At 42.4% G+C, this 16,192-nt stretch overlaps 1 protein-coding gene across 3 annotated transcripts in view; it reads right to left on the bottom strand.

The window, feature by feature from the left end:
• Nsun7 (NOP2/Sun RNA methyltransferase family member 7) overlaps positions 1-13,578 on the bottom strand; it is a 42,144-nt gene extending 28,566 nt beyond the window's left edge. Inside the window, exons 1-4 of one of the 3 annotated variants that reach the window (XM_041671472.1) lie at positions 13,542-13,578; positions 11,354-11,739; positions 5,364-5,422; positions 4,572-4,702 (exon numbers count right to left, since the gene is read on the bottom strand). In XM_041671472.1, the coding sequence (XP_041527406.1) occupies positions 4,572-4,702; positions 5,364-5,422; positions 11,354-11,666 (503 nt within the window). In that variant the 5' untranslated portion in view covers positions 11,667-11,739; positions 13,542-13,578. Of the gene's footprint in view, positions 1-4,571; positions 4,703-5,363; positions 5,423-11,353; positions 11,740-12,034; positions 12,498-12,608; positions 12,648-13,541 lie in introns of those variants that run through there. The other 2 variants (XM_041671473.1, XM_041671474.1) reach the window with 2 other exon arrangements.
• Between the last annotated feature and the right edge of the window lie 2,614 nt (positions 13,579-16,192).

Below are 16,192 nucleotides of genomic sequence, written 5' to 3' on the forward strand. Positions count from 1 at the left end.
GGCCTATCCCAAGTTCTCCCCTAACAGTTGGCATTGACTGAAACTGTCACTGCAGCAATAAATCCATTATGAAACAAGAGTCGTACGTAGCTGACTGAAACTGTCAATCACTCCTTTGTACCAACTGCTTTAGGGAGCAAAGGCCCATGACAGCAGTATGTGACCTAGGTTACTATGGATATGAAAAGAAAGGGAAGAAGCCATGGTGGGACTAGTGATCATCTCAGTCGCTAGACAGGAAGTAGAGGACAGTGATGCAAGCACATAAACGGGGAAATGGTGGTTTACAAATGCTGGGGGTATGGGAGTTTTCCTTAAAGGTGGACTGAAAAGAGAAGGCGATAGGTGTGCATTCAGGTGACTGAAACAGTCTCGTCTCTCTGGAGGGCGAATCGAGACACCCTGTGAAACTGGCCAGTCTGTGTTCTCTGGGAGAGAAAAAAGGGAAAAGGAAACGCTGTGGGCAAAGGTGAAAAGAGAAATTCTGTAAGACGCGAACAGTGGGGCCAGCTAGCCTGCTACAGTGACTTTGGGTGTTATACAACTGTAATGGGGAATAAGAACAAGGTAAATATACAGAATATGGATACCCAATTGCTCTGCGTTATTCTCTCCTATAACATTGGTCCTTGGCTTAAATTCACTCACAGAATCAACAGACACTTCCAGGAGCTGACGACAGCAGAAATGATCTCTCCTCAACTGTCATCGCTGCAATTAAGGCAGGCAGACTGGAGTGTGCTGGATGGAGCACTGTTTGGGTTCCAGAAATCTTGGGTTCCCTGTTGGGGTGTTGAGGGCACTCCTGGGGCACTAGTCCCTGGAGGTTCCTTCTCTAAGATCTCTAGTGACACAGCTTCTGTAGCTTTCCTGGAAGAGGTCCCTAAAGCTGGCCTGTTGGTATCTATGGCAGCAACAGCAGAGATTATAGTAGCATCTACTGATCTGATATGCAAGAAGTTCACGGAAACAATAAGCAAGCAGATGATAGAGACAGAGCAGCACTGTCAGTCTGATGACATTCCGTTCCTTTAGTTTCCCTGTGCTCAGCCACTTACTCCAATGTGGCTTCTTACACTAGCTTCTCCAGTTCCAAGCCGAACGTTTTCCTGATGCCTGGAGAAAATCTTCTGCTTGAAAACATAAGACTGACCCTCATCAGATGCTCTGTTTCAGATTCTCCACGAGAAAGGTTAAATGATCAAAGAGGTTCCAAAGAAAAGTCAGAAAAAAAAAAAAACATGAGAGGAAAAACTCAGTTTTAAGAATTGTTTATGGGACCTTTCGACAAATGATATACTCTGGGGCATGATGTGCAATAAGAAAACTGGGGGAAGTAAGAAAAAGCACATCTCTGGGCAAATGTGACAGATAACCTGTAGAGTTAGCCTAACAGTCACGAGGCATTTAATACACATCACCGCTTAGAGAAAAACAGGACGCTGCAGCCTTTTAAAACTGGTCTCTGCTTCCTTAACTCAGCAAGACTGTTCCTTTCCACTTCCTATATTGCAATTGGAAAGTCCCTGTAAGCATGGAGCCAAGACACTTAAGGCTCAACTTACTTGATTTTGTTTGCGCAGGATCAATTTTTAGGCTGTTTCTTACTAAAAGCTAGAACCTTCACCTCATTAATCTTACACATGTTCTAAGTCTGATCCATGATATTTGATTTTGACCACATAATTCATCTTTAAATCACTTTAGCTGGACAGAGTGTTACACACCTGTAATCTCAACATCTTGAGAGATGGAGGCAAAACAACCCTGAGTTCAAGGCCAGACTCACAATCAGCAAGTCCAAGGCTGCTCTGGTCTACCAGAGACCTTTTCTCAAGATAAACAAATCTCATTCTCCTTGCCCTATGGAACGGGTCAGGGTAAGGGATTATACACAGGGAATCCAGTGAAGAGTCTACTCATAGTGTAAGGATTTAGTGTAAGAAAGTGTAGTAAAAGTGAGACTGGATGAGGAGATTCACATGTGTTTTGGAATTGGAGGCACAGGATTTGATGTGTTAGCTATCACAGAGTGGAGCAGTGGGGAGGAGGCGTGAGTTAAGACAAATATTAGGTAGATGGTAGTGCCTTAATTATAATATGGAAGACTTGGGGCTGAACAGTGTGGAAATTCTCTGACAGGAGTTTCGAATCCGGCTATAGAACTAGTAAATTAGTTTAAGAAAAGAAACTAGCAGGCAGACACCGGGAGCAGCAACAGGGCTCTTCCAACACGGGCTAGAGAAGTGGAGCAGACAGTGGAGAGTGAGACAGAGACCAAGAGAAAGGTGCTATAAAGGGCACAGGGTTAAAGGAGCCAACTCCTTCCAGCTTTCCTACTTCCAGTTCCATTTCCTCCCAGTGAGAGCTCCCTCTATCAGGACATTTTCCACTCTTGCTCAAGCTGAGGACAGTTTGAGAGTTAAGACCCTTATTAAAACACTTTGGCTCTGCTGGGCAGGGTAGCACTCGGTGACTGCGGTAGGAAGATCGCTTGAGCGTAGGAGTTTGAAACCAACTTCAGTAACACAGCACTTTTAAAAAAAATACTGCTAAGTGTATCTTTTTTATAGATTTTATTTTACAATTTTAATTATGTGTAGGTGTGTTTGAGAAGAGGGCATTTGTGCACACGAGTGCGGTGCTGGCAGAGGTCAAGAGATAATATCAGATGCCCTGGAGCCATCCAAGTGGGTGCTAGGACCAAACTTGGGTCCTCTGCAAGAGCAGTATGTGCTCTTAACCACTGGGCCGTCTCTCCAGCCCCCATGTACCTTTCTCTTTACACATATATTTTCCTTGCATAGCTCTGATGTTCTCTGCAATTAAATTATTAAATACAGGCATTTCTTACATAGAATATTGTGAATATGAGTATAATGTGACTGACTAATTTTGGATAAGGTTTGCATTTTATTACTATTTAAAAAAACAACAACAACAACCAGGGTCTCACTATGTATCTCATGCTGGCCTGGTTCACACAGTCCTTCTGTCTCAATCTCCCAGTGTTTCAGGAATGTACCACCAGACCTGGTTTCGTATGAACCGGGGTTGGGGCTGGGGGTTACATGGGTAGCCACGCAACCATATCTGCATTATGATCCAAAGGAGGATGCTGTATATTATGAGGAAAAGAAGATAAATAGGGATCTGAAGTCCCTTACTAAGCAGTAAAACCTTCTGATTTCTCTGGCCTCATAATCCAGGTCCCTGGCTAGCAGCGTCACCTCGTCTTTCAATGATGAAACCATACACTGACATTTCCTGGAGTGCTTTGACTTCTCTGGACACCTCAGCTAACTTGAGCTTCCGTTAGCCAGCCTGAGACTAAGTTATGATGGCCATGAAAATGCGTTTGCATGAGTGTCTGTGTGTTAACGTGTATGTGTGCACAAACTTATGACCCCAGCACTTAGGAGATTGTGGGGGGGGGGGGGGTGAGGCGATCAAAGTCATTCTCAGCTATATAAGCCGTTCCAAGCCATTCTGGGGTACATAAGACCCCATTTCCAAGGAAAAATAAAGGGATGGGAAGATGGCTGAGTATGAAAATTGCATATTGTACAAACATGAGAACCTAAGTTCAAACCCCTAGCCTCCACATAAAAAATCCAGGCGCAGCACCTGTAATTCTAATGCTCGGCAAGCAGACAGAAAAATTGCTGGGGTTTGCTGGCCCAGCTACTTTGACACAACCAGTGAGCTACAGGTTCAGTGAGACTTTGTGCCTAAAAATAAGAAAGGGAGTAACTGAGGAAGCCGTATGAAAGTGCCCTCTAATCTCCACACAGACACACCCGTGCTCATATATATGCACGCACACACACATATATGGGTGTGTGTGTGTGTGTGTATATATATATAAGAAAAGGAGAAGAAACCAAAAGAGGTAAAGTAAGAATGATGGCACTGATACACCCTGTAGGGCAAAGCCCTTGTTGCTGATGCACTTCTCACTTGGCGCCACATCTGAGTTCTGGGGACACCACCAGAACAGAACGCACAGCAGCACTGACACACAGTACCACAGTGCGCCCACTTTCAACTCCACTCTTAACCTGCTATCTTTCCTTGCCTCCCTTCAAGACGAATACTCTATTATCCACATGGCAGTTTCTTGTTGATATTTAGGATAAAGCGGAAACTGAACACATCAGATTGTTCTTAACTAGACAGGCATTTTTTTAGTTTGGCAGAACAGTGAATTTTGTATAGTTTTGGAATTTTCTATTTGTTATGTGTTAGGTTTTTTTTGTAAAGACATCAGTTAAGGAAGCAAACATTAGTTGTTTTAAATTAAGTTTAGCTTACACACATACTGAAACTATTAGAAATTTGTGAAGAGTCCCCACATGTTTATATACTGGATCATGCAATCCCACATCTTAACAATTGCTCTAAAGTTAGTTATTTAAACTATTCAAGACTGTTTGCCAAGGAACTCAAGACACTTTGACATCCTTTCATAAATGTGTGAGGCCCAGATATCGCTAAGTTCCACCACGGAAGTTCCAGAAGGGACAGAGCTAATGCGGGTTTTGTGTGAACGTCCTTTTACCTCCTCTTACCTGTTAAGCAGGGTCTCCACTTCTTGAACTTCTGATATGGACTCTTCATTACTGGGAAAGGCACGGGGATGAAATTTTCTATCTTGGAAATCGTACAGCATCACAATAATAAGACTGCTCAAATGATCTGGCTACCAAGGAGAAACATACATAAAGAAAACTAAAGAAACAATATCCAAAGGCTTGAGATATAACTCGGGAGGAGAATGCTTGCCTATCCTGATTGAAGGCTTGGGTTTGATCCTCTGAGGATAGGAGTGAATATGGATAACAGTAATATTTTATATTCCTTTACTTTTTAATAACAGAATAAGAACACAAACATTTTTACATAGTATGGTTAGATTTAGAAATAGTGGTCCTTTTTTCTTTCTTTCTTTTTGGGTTTTGTTTTGGTTTGATTTGGTTTTTTGGTTCTTTGAGACAGGGTTTCTCTGTACAGTCCTGGAACTCACTCTGTAGATCAGGCTGGCCTCAAATTCAGGGATCCACCTGCCTCTGCCTCCTGAGTGCTGGTATTAAAGGCTTGTGCCACTACTGCCCAGCTAAGAGAAGGTCTTCAAAAGGGGGGTGGGAATCTAGTTTGAGAAATAGAACTTCTCCAAAAAGACAGTTTGGGGTACAGGAGTCAAAATGACAGGGCCAGGGTCAAAATCCAAGCATTAGAAGTAGGAAAAAACATATTTTAGAGTGGTCTCAACGTGACACAGATTATTATTTAGATTGAGGGAATTTTCACATTTCCTAAAAAGTAATAATGAGGTAGACTAATTCTAACAGTTGGTTACTTACTATTGTAGTACTTGGGAAGACGGTACTGTCTATTAATATAGTTTCCAAAATATCTTGATCTGCAAGACAAGGGAAAAGTCTATTACCCAAAATATCAAATCTTAGAATAAAGACATTAAATTAAATACATTAAATAATGTTCTAAAATTACTTTCACATCTAAAATGTATCTTGGCTCCTCATAAAGACATAAGTTACAACAGTAAGATGAAATATTTATAATCTTCATGAATACTGGGCTCTTACAGTTAAGGCTTTACAGAGACTCATAGTCAAAGCATTAGCAATGTGGTCATAACGGAATTTTCACTTTTAATGTATGACCTTTGAAAGGCATTAAAAAGATATAACTAATATTAAATAGCAGGGCTCGAGAGATGACTCAGCAGTTAAGAGCTCTGGCTGCTCTTCCAGAGTTTCCCAGCATCCCTATAGAGGCTCACAACTGGCTGTCACTCCAGTTCCAGGGGCTTTGGTGCCCTCTTCTGGCTTCTGATGGCACTGATTGCACGTGGTACACAGTCACATATGCAGGCAAAACAGCCAGGTACGTTAAAACATGAAAAATGTTAGACAGCCTTGATAGTTTCAGTTTTAAGTATTCCTGGTATGTTATATTAGTTATTAATACTGTTAATATTTTGTTCTGGGGGCTGGAGAGATGGCTCAGTGGTTAAGAGCACTGCCTGCTCTTCCAAAGGTCCTGAGTTCAATTCCCAGCAACCACATGGTGGCTCACAACCATCTGTAATGAGGTCTGGTGTCCTCTTCTGGCCTGCAGACATACACACAGACAGAATATTGTATACGTAATAAATAAATAAATATTTATAAAAAGAGCAATTCCTCTTTTAAAAAAATATTTTGTTCTGGATTTTCTATGTTTATGAGTGAAGTTATTTTCATTTAATAGCCTTCTGGTGTTAATTATCAGAATTCTTGCTGGCCTTATGAATGGGAAGTGTTTTATCTTCCTCTATTCATGCACAGGACTTTTATTAGACATAATTTTAACTTAAGTATCTGGTAAAACTTACTAGTGAAGACACAGATGAACTAACTACGAACCAAATGACAAGAGTGGCCACGAAAAGGTCTTGATAGGACAGCGGTTCATGACGGGGGGAACGGTTTAACATATTTGCAATTCTCCCCTGGATTCATGAGTGTTTCTGATATATATGTTAGGCAAGGCCTAGTCTTGATTCGTTCAGCGTTCTTGAAAAACCTATTCTTTATCATGTAGACACAGAATTTCTATCTTTATTTGGGAAATGAGAAAATCAAAGAAGACTAATCTTGAAGTGGAAACTACAATTTTCATAGGCAATCTTTTGGGAAACATTATACATATTCAAGCCAGCAGCTTTGGATATAAGAAATGCTCTCATTTTCCTTTTTAAGGGAAAGGAAGTTCAGCATTTTGCATCCTTAGTACTTGCAAACCAATTCCTATCAACTTCATAATTTCCCAACATAAATCTCAGTTTTTGACACAGAAAATATAATTTCCATAGCCAAGAAGGACTTCTAAGTGAACGTGTGTGGGCTGTTAAACTTGACCTCTGGAGTCACTAGGGACCACAGGCGTAGAATGAAGGAAAACAGAACCTGATTTTTGCCAGTATCACACGTGCTTTCTAGGACTCTTGCCGAAACAATCACCTCCAACTACTTTTGGTGTTGTGCAGACGGTATCAGCTTCATGTAGCTAAAGTTACACGACTTTCTTACTTTGAAATATCAGTTTAAATATAGCTACACTTTATTCAATGTATTCTATGTTTCGGGCAAGGAAAGGAAACTTGACAAAATTATTTTAGTCATTTGAGCAAAATCAGAACAGCTACTAACAAATGCAAGATAATTAATTACACAGTCAAAGTAAAAGAATGTAGCGCCACAGAAAGCTGGAAATACATCCAGAGGATGTATTTCTCTTTTTATTCCCATGGCTGCCTTTTTAGACAAACCATTTAATATCTCCTTGAGCTTCCTCCGTTTTTTCATTTGTAAATGAGAATATTCTTTTCATTTATATCAAATGAATTTAGATACTTTGTTTTAAACAAAAGAGCTAAACAAGTAAGAAGTACTATTATGGTCACTTAAGAGAATTGCCTTGACTGTTGGGTCACAGCTGAAGCATAAGAGGTTATTGGAGTTCCAGGTAACTCGGCAGGCTTTAGAAGACAAACTACACACTATGAAGAAAGACAGGGCCCTTGACTGGCTTGTAGGCAGTTGCCTTAAGCCCTGGCAATAACTTGCGTGGTCCACACTGTCTTTGTTTACCTTGGACCCTGAGTCAAGCCTCATTGTCCTGACCTTTACAGAAGTTAGTCTGAGTAACCAGTCAGTCAGCCACACATTTGAGCATGTCTTCTTTTAAGAGCAAATCTCAACAAAAATTCTACACAGCAAGGCCAAAGTGAGCACCCCTCATTGGCAGTGATTCCTTCCCCTTGTCAGACGTCAAGCGCTGTCGTAAGACTTCCCTGGGAAAGGACAATGTGTCCCTTGCATCTGTTCTCTCCTGGACTCTGCCCCCTGCATAATGCTTGCTAATTTAATATGTATCCCTCTGTTGTACTAAACCATGCACATAAAACATTTGCTGGGTTCTACAAACCCTTTTAGGGAACAGTTGAAGAGTGGTCTGGAAAACCCTTAGCTATAATTTCTAATTCACAAAAGCTAGAACTGAACCATATGTGAAGCACTTATTGGGTTATTCACTGGCAGGTCAAAAAAAAAAAAAGTCCAAGATGGCCAGGTTAATGCCATGGTCAGTTTGTGGGAGTTAAATTCTTCAACAACTTTATACAGTTAGAGAAATTAGAGAAATACAAATTAGCAAAATAGCAATTTCAGGAGTTTCTCTTTCTCAAGCTTTTAAAAACATTTATTTGTTGTTCATACATTTCTTAGACTGTTTCACAGGTTTTTCTTATCTATCTATTTATTTGTTTGTTTGTTTGTTTGTTTGGATTTTTGAGAGAGGGTATAGGTATGTAATGCAGACTTGCTCTGAACTTAAGGCAATCCTCCTGCCTCTGCCTGGTCCATGCCAGCTCCCACCCCTTCTTTAAAAAGAAATCTGTATTCCTTTGAAGTATGCAGAGATTCTTCTTAAAATTATTCAAACTCTTTTTGACAAAAGTCAAACTTCTCTCAATTTCTATTTTATAAGAACAGACTTTATTAATAACTTCATCTTTTTTTTTAATCAAAAATTGACCCGAGAAGCAGGCCATGGTGGTGTTTGCTTTTAATCTCAGCACTTTCAGGGGCAGGGAGGATCTCTGTGGGTTCGAGGCTAGCCTAGTCTGTATAGTGTGTTCAGGACAGCCAGAGCTGTCTCAATAAATAAAAAAGAACAAAAATAGAGGCGGGTGGATTACTTTGGGGTTACTTGGTCATCATTTGAAGAAGCATCATACTGAACCATAAGGCGGCTAAGAGAAAGAGCTTACACTAGAACATATTGTATCTATTATTGTTTAGTTATAGTTTTGTATAATATAGCTATTGTTTAAATTGGTATCTCAAGGTAAGGATGTCATATAAATTTTAGATACTCAAAAGCTAATGCTTTCTGAGTAATACCAAGGACAGCACGGAAGTGTTTGTCTTTGCCAAGACTCCTAGAAAACAAATGGAATCTACTTTCTAAACCGTGACACTCTGAACCTAAACCAGTAAAGCGGAGTGTAAGTGTACACAGGAGTGTGCACAGTAACACATGAAAAGATTTGCAGCACACTGATAATACAAAAGATAAAAGAAAATGCATAAGAATTCTCAAAAAAATGTAAAGTACTGGGTATTTACTTATCTTGGAAAACTCACTACATTGAAATTCTGATTTGTTTGTTTGTTTGTTCGTTTGTAACATGGTGCTAGAGGCAACAACCCCAAAGCTTATCATATATTCTGGACCACATGGTAAGACCCTGACAAATAAATAAGACATAAAAGAAGGTTGGAAAGGTTCAAGATAATGATTACAAAGATTATCTGGGTCAGTAAGAAAAATCCAGTAGTCACAAGACTCTGCATAAAATAGAAAATGGTACGGGGCAGAAGAACACACATCTCCATGTTACAACGATGTAATTGATGATTTAATTTTATGTCCAAAACCTCAAGCTTTTATGATTGGTTTCTAAAGATAAGGTTCAACATTCTATTAAGAAAACTGTTTAAACTTGAATTAAAACTACCTAAAATTGGATTAACATTAAATACCAGCTAACATAGCTGATCAAGCTGCATTTTACTGTCCGAGGAGAAAATGCAAAATCATAAATTGGCTCTGTGTAAAGTGCAGAACTGTACTGGTGGGAAGTGTGGGAGACAAAATCATAATCTAAAGAAAAAAGATCAGGCAGGGCGGTGCTGGTGCACACTTTTAATTCCAGCATTCAGGAGGCAAAGGCAGGCAGATCTCTGTGAGTTCAAGGCTAGCCTGGTCATCAGAGTGAGTTCCAGGACAGCCAGGACAACACAGAGAAACCCTGTGTAGAAAACAAACAGGCAAACAAACAAAAACCAAACAAAAATCATGAGCACAAGAAAACAAGGAGTTGAGAATGTACGAGCAGCTGCTTTAAACCAGCGGTTCTCTGCCTTCCTAGTGCTGCGACCCAACCCTTTAACACAGTTCCTCATGTTGTGGTGATCACCAACCAGAAAATTATTTTTATTGCTACTTCACAACTGTTATTTTACTAGTGTTATGAATTGTTCTGTAAATATCTGATCTGCAATCCCTGTGAAAGGGCTGTTTAACTCCAGAAAGGGCCACTACCCTCAAGGTGGGAGCCATTGCTTTAGACACTACATTGTCTTCTCTGTGGTGACAAGTTCCTGGTTTCAGAGCTGAGCTGTATCACATTTGGAGACAAGATATATTTCTGTCTAACTAATCAATAGGAGTATTTTAATTTACCTAACAAGTTCATACTTCCTTTTCTCAGCAAGGCCTCCTAGTACTAAAGAAATCATAAAAATGCTCCTAGCCTCTTCTGAGTGAACGCGTGGTCATCCACCCGTCACTGAACCACGCTGCTGATGGTCCAGACATTCCTGTTCTGTCTCTCTGGACCTAAGCTTAATTTTACAAACCAGTATAAAGTTTATAGTAGCAATTAGTATAAAACACAACTCCAGGGGGCTGAAGAGATGGCTCCGCTGTTCAGAGCACTTGTTGCTCTTCCCAAGGATTCAGGGTCCCTTTAGTAGCGGCTGCCTACCAACCATCTCTTCCAGGGGACCTAATGCCCTCCTTTGGCCTCCTCCCAGACCGCACACATGTGGTGTCCATTCACTCGGGCAAAGCATTCATACACACACAATAAAAAGAAGTAATTCTACAAAGGGAACCTCCACATCCTTTGCTAGCTCTCCTCCTAGACGCGCTATCTGGCTGTGCTCCTACCCACAGTAACCTTACTCTCCAAAGTTGATAGTTAACCACCATGAAGGCCTCTGGAAACTTTGGAGAGAGAGAGAGATATGGAGAGATAGAGGGAGATATGGAAAGAGACAGATATGGATATATATATAGATAGATAGAGAGAGAGAGAGAGAGAGAGAGAGAGAGAGAGAAGAGAGCAAGTCCTCCTGGCTCAGCAGCTGGCCTGTACAACCAAGCTGGCTCCCGGTCATTTTAATGACTACACCATACCTGTCTAAGAACAAGGAAAACTCTACTAATTTCACTAGGACCCCCTGGTGTTTAGACTGTTGTAACTGACCAAACATACACGCGTGCAAAAACAAAACAAAATTCACTATGTTTGAGGGTCTAGGCTGCATTCTGCATTCTAGAAATTTCCTTGCCTTCTCCCCCACCACCCTTCTCTTTTTTCTTGTGTTCTGAAACAGAATCTCACCCTGTAGCCCAGGGTGACCTTGAACTGTGCCTAAACCACCACCTTTGCTATTTTCTCCTAGCGCTGACCTTCCAGACTGGAATTACTCACACTTCAGGGCACTGAAAGCCAGCTCATAGGAGGAGCGCTGGAAGGTTTCATCCTCAGATTGGGACCAGGACGGCAGGGGTTCGTTCCCGTACTTTATTATGACTCTGTCTGGCGACTTTTCGACCCGAATACTCTGAAAAATGTTCGCTGCCATAACGTACACGGAGTCTGGATAGCTAGGTTTTTCTGGAACAATGGTTGAAGATTTTTCCGTGGCGACTATATCCCCTAACATCTCCAGGGAAGCCAGCTGGGAGATCTCCTCTATATTTTCTTGGGTAAAAAACTCTAGTTCACTTGTGGGATCCAGCATGTTTGCCCCTGTTGTTCAAGTACAATTCAGGTGGTCCGGGAGAGTGCTGTCCCTGTAGTCTTAAGCATTGTCTCTGCGGAAAGAAAAGGTTGTCCCAGTAAATCACTGTTTCTGAAGCACCTCTCTTGGCGGTCCCCCTCCTGGGACCTTAGAGACAAGGGGGGCTGGCACGTCCTATCCACCCGAACATCCCATACTTCCAACTGCAAGGAAAACTTGCATTCAGGGTGGGAGGGCCGGCTGGAGAGCTGGATCCCCTGAGAGGAGCCGATCTGGCCACAGCCTACTGGGGACAGACCCCCACAAGTGTCCTAAGGTCTCCCTGGCCTGGCATCATCAGCATCCAAGGGACTAAGCGCCCCAATCACCTTCTCCGCGAATCCGCCCTGGTCTGGGGCTGGGATGGTTCCCGGGGCTGGCAGCCGCCACTCTTCGGGGGGCTGGAGGGAGGTCACAGGCCCTCGGGAGCCCCGGGAGGCGGCGGCCCGCGGAGGCCGTTTGTTTCTAGTGCAGCCACACCACCCGCCGGTTCGGGCAGCGGGGACGCTCGAGGGAGGGAGACGCTGCTCCTCGGGGCCCCTCGCGCTCCGGGTCTCTCAGGGGACACTCTCGAGGTGTCCCCTCGGGGCGCGTCCCGCCCTCCACTCTCGGGGTCCCTAGAGGGGTCGTTCCTCTAGGCCGCGCCCTGGCTCAGGGTCCTTCTCTAGGCTGCGCTCTATGTCCCGCGAGGGGACACTTCTCCAGACCGCACCTGAGCTCGAGAGGCCGCCTTAGAGATCGGCTGCAGGGAGCGAGGAGTCAGGTTCTCACTGGGCCCAGGCGTCGGTTCCCCGTGGCGTTGGCCCGCCCAGCAGGGCCAGGATCTCCATGGCAACCCGGGGGTGGGGGTAGGGCGCCACGCTCCAGACTTCACCCACCGGATTTGGCAGAGGTGACTCTCACCAGTTGCTTGTCCCCTCAGGGGTGCTGTGATACCAGTTCAGTCTCTCTTGGAAGACCGAGGCCAGGTTCCCTGAGCACTCACCGATCTCCTTCATAAACTCTTAGAGATATTTGGTTAGGCTGTAGTTCCGTGGTTTAATTCTGAGGTCCTCATTAAAATGTAGATCTCTGGACCCATCACCAAGGATTCTGAGTTGGGGTATGGGACTTGAGACTGTGCCTTTTTTTTTTTTTTTTTTTTTTTTGCCTGTAATTCTTGTAAACGCACTGCAGTTAGCCCTGTCTAGTGTAGTTACTCCATCAGTTCTTTGACCTTTCTGCTCCTTCTATAAACTAGATTGATGGTCCCTCCTGTTTCGAGAGATAGTATATTTGAATCTTCTATCCTGCTGCCCACCTGCCATGCAGTATCTTAGTACACGGTAAATTCCAAACCTTTGAAAAGGCAAGGTCGTCTGGTAGAAGGCCCTTGTTACTTTTCCATCTTGAATTGCTTGGTGTCTCTAAGCCTGCCTACACTGTCTGTGTGTCTGTGTGTGTGTCTGTGTGTCTCTCTCTGTCTATGTCTGTGTGTGTGAGAGCCTGCAAGCTATTGCTTCTCGCTGTGATTTTGCTTTCTCTTCCCCCCTCCCCTTCCTCTTTCTTCCTTCTACACCCCTCACCCCCCCATTCCAAACTCAGATCCTGATTCTTCTGCCTCAACCTCCCCAGTGCTGGGATTACAGGCCTGCCCTCCCATGAGGTTTCTCTTTGCCTTGAAAAGTCTCTCCTTTTGTCTACCTGGTTAACAACAACAAAATTTTTGCCTTGTCTTGCATTTGCCTTTGTTGGAATGGGAACTTTTTTACTAAGAAGAGATCCAAAATCACAGTGGGCTTAAACACAGCAGTTTTTCACTCAAAATCCTGTTGGCACTGGCTTGGAGGTGCTTACCTTTAATCCCAGCACTGGGGAGGCAGAAGCAGGTAAATCTCTCCGAGCCCAGTCTGCTCTATATAGGGAGTTCCTGGCCAGCCCAAGACTTAAGCCCTATCTTAAGCCTTCCCCTCCTCTTCCTCGTCCTGTTAGTCCAATGACTCTCCTGCATGAAGTTATCAGGAAGCCAGGCTTCTCCGAGGGATTTCATCTAAGGATTTACACTACATTACAACGTAGTGTAAGATGGCTCATCCCATGCCCATTTGCAGACGACATAAAGGGAGAAAAGGGGAGGAAGAAGGCATGCCCAGGCCCTTCAGGGACAGGACTAGAAAGACATGTGTCACCTTTGCTTGATTTCCATTGGTCAGAGTTACTCACGTAGCATGTTTAATAACAAAGGTTAGCAAATATGTCCAACTAAAGCTCAAGGGAGCACTGGTAATGAGGGAAAAGTATTATTTTCTGTTGCGTACCTCTTCCCCTGACTTAACCAAGTATCTGTTACATCTTCCTGTGTCATTGTGTTTAGCACTGAAAGCAAAAAGTAAATATACAGACATGACTAGGGACCTGCTGTCAAGCAAGAGATGTTTTGACATCCTTCAATTTTTATTATAGACATTTGTGTACATATCTATATTGACCTTCCTCCCTCTTTCTAGATACAGAGTACACACTCTAAAATAGCTTTGCTTGATCTTTATTTTCATTTTATGATATACCCTTTTATTCTAAGACGCTAGCAAAATGCTATTGTCGCAGATTATAAGTATGAAAGGTGTCTTGAGGTCATGGTTTATTTTACTGTGCATCACACAGTACAGTCTGTAGGAAATATGAAACAATAGATAGCTATACCTTTTTTATATTTATTGAGTGCTACATTTTTCTCTGCTCCCTTCCCTGCCTCTCCTCTCCCCGCTTCAGCCCTCCCACAAGGTCCCCATGCTCCCAATTTACTCAGGAGATCTTGTCTTTTTCTACTTTCTACTTCCCATGTAGATTAGATCTATGTAAGTCTCTCTTAGGGTCCTCATTGCTGTCTAAATTCTCTGGGACTGTGGTTTGTAGGCTGGCTTTCTTTGCTTTATGTTTAAAAACCACCTATGAGTGAGAGTACATGTGATAATTGTTTTTCTGTGTCTGGGTTACCTCACTCAAGACAGCTATAAACTTTTAAGTAAAGCTTTTAGAATACAAAGAAGTTGAGGAACTTTTTTTTTATTTAGTAGGTTATTGTGTGATACTTTGAAACACTGAAAATGAGATTGAATAGGAAAATCCATACTTCCTAAGTAAAGCTTAGGCAAGTAGCTGTGTTAATAAATTCATGGTTAGTAGTTATTTTAATCATGTGTATAAATGATTATAATCCTGCCTCCTTAGCTCTTACTTCTGGTTTATGGCCTCATTGTGGACTTGCCATATTGGAAGTGAAGGCTACAGAAAAACATATTAAATTTCAGTGTACAGTGCAAACAAGTAGCCATGGCGATAAATCTGTGGATTCAACTGTTGGGAAAGCTGGGTAATAAAAACAGGTATTCTTTGTCTAAGTCACACTCTGTACCATGATCAGAACTTTAAAGTAGAGATGGTATAGAATTCAAAACTAGATACCTAGGACTTCCTGCCTGCCAAAGGAGTTTAGAAGAAGGCTTTCCCCTCAGGAAGTAGAATATTTGAAATATTCATAAACTAATATTCCTTACATTTGACTTGGAGTAGTGGTATAATTTAGCCATGTAAATTGTTTAAATTTAACCTGGACATAGACAACTGTGTCCAGTTCCACAGATGCTTGCTATAGAAATGCGGAAAGGAGTATGAGATGCAAAGGGTTAAATGGGCCATCTTAAACATTGGGCATATTGAGTCTCGAAAAGAGTTACTGGATTTTGTTTTTGTTTTGAGTCAGGATCCGTCTGCCTCTGCTTCCCGAGTCCTGAGGCTAAAGGCACAGGCCATCATGCCCGGCATGTCGCTGATTTATTTATATTACAGCACTTCTGCCCTCACTTTATTTCACATTTCCAATAGATTTTGTTGTTGTTTTGGTTTGGTTTGGTTTGGTTTTTCGAGACAGGGATTCTCTGTGTAGCCCTGGCTATCCTGAACTCACTCTGTAAACCAGGCTGGCTTCAAACTGACAAAGATCTGTCTGCTTCTCTGCCTCTCTGGTGCTGGGATTAAAGATGTATGCCACCACACCCAAGTTTGCATGGATTGAGGGGAAAAAATAACATGGAGCACAGAAGTAGGGAATAGATACCAATAAATTGTCTGTGTAATTACATTCTAAACACAACAAAGCCAATGCCAAGAACGCCCTGTACAAACCCAACAGATTCAAAATGAACTGTTCTTTTAGCAAGGCTAAAGATTCTGCCTGAAACAATAACTTCATTGGGAGCATGGCCTATGCATAGGTATCTTTTTGAGGTAGCCTAGGTTGACCTTGAACTTGTGTTGCTGACGATGATCTTGAACTTCTAATCCTCCTGCCTTCATCCTCCCAAATGCTGGGATTGCAGGAGCGTCACCACAGCATACCCAGTTGACGTGGTGTTGAGGATTGAACCCAGGGCTTCGTGCATGCTAGAAGCCTTCTACCAACTGAGCTCTAACCCCTGGGTGTGTTTTGTTTAAAAAAAAATCAAAAT

The sequence above is a fragment of the Microtus oregoni genome, unplaced genomic scaffold (genome assembly GCF_018167655.1).
Source record: "Microtus oregoni isolate MIOR12 unplaced genomic scaffold, Mior012 000021F_ref0000039, whole genome shotgun sequence".
NCBI lineage: Eukaryota > Metazoa > Chordata > Mammalia > Rodentia > Cricetidae > Microtus > Microtus oregoni.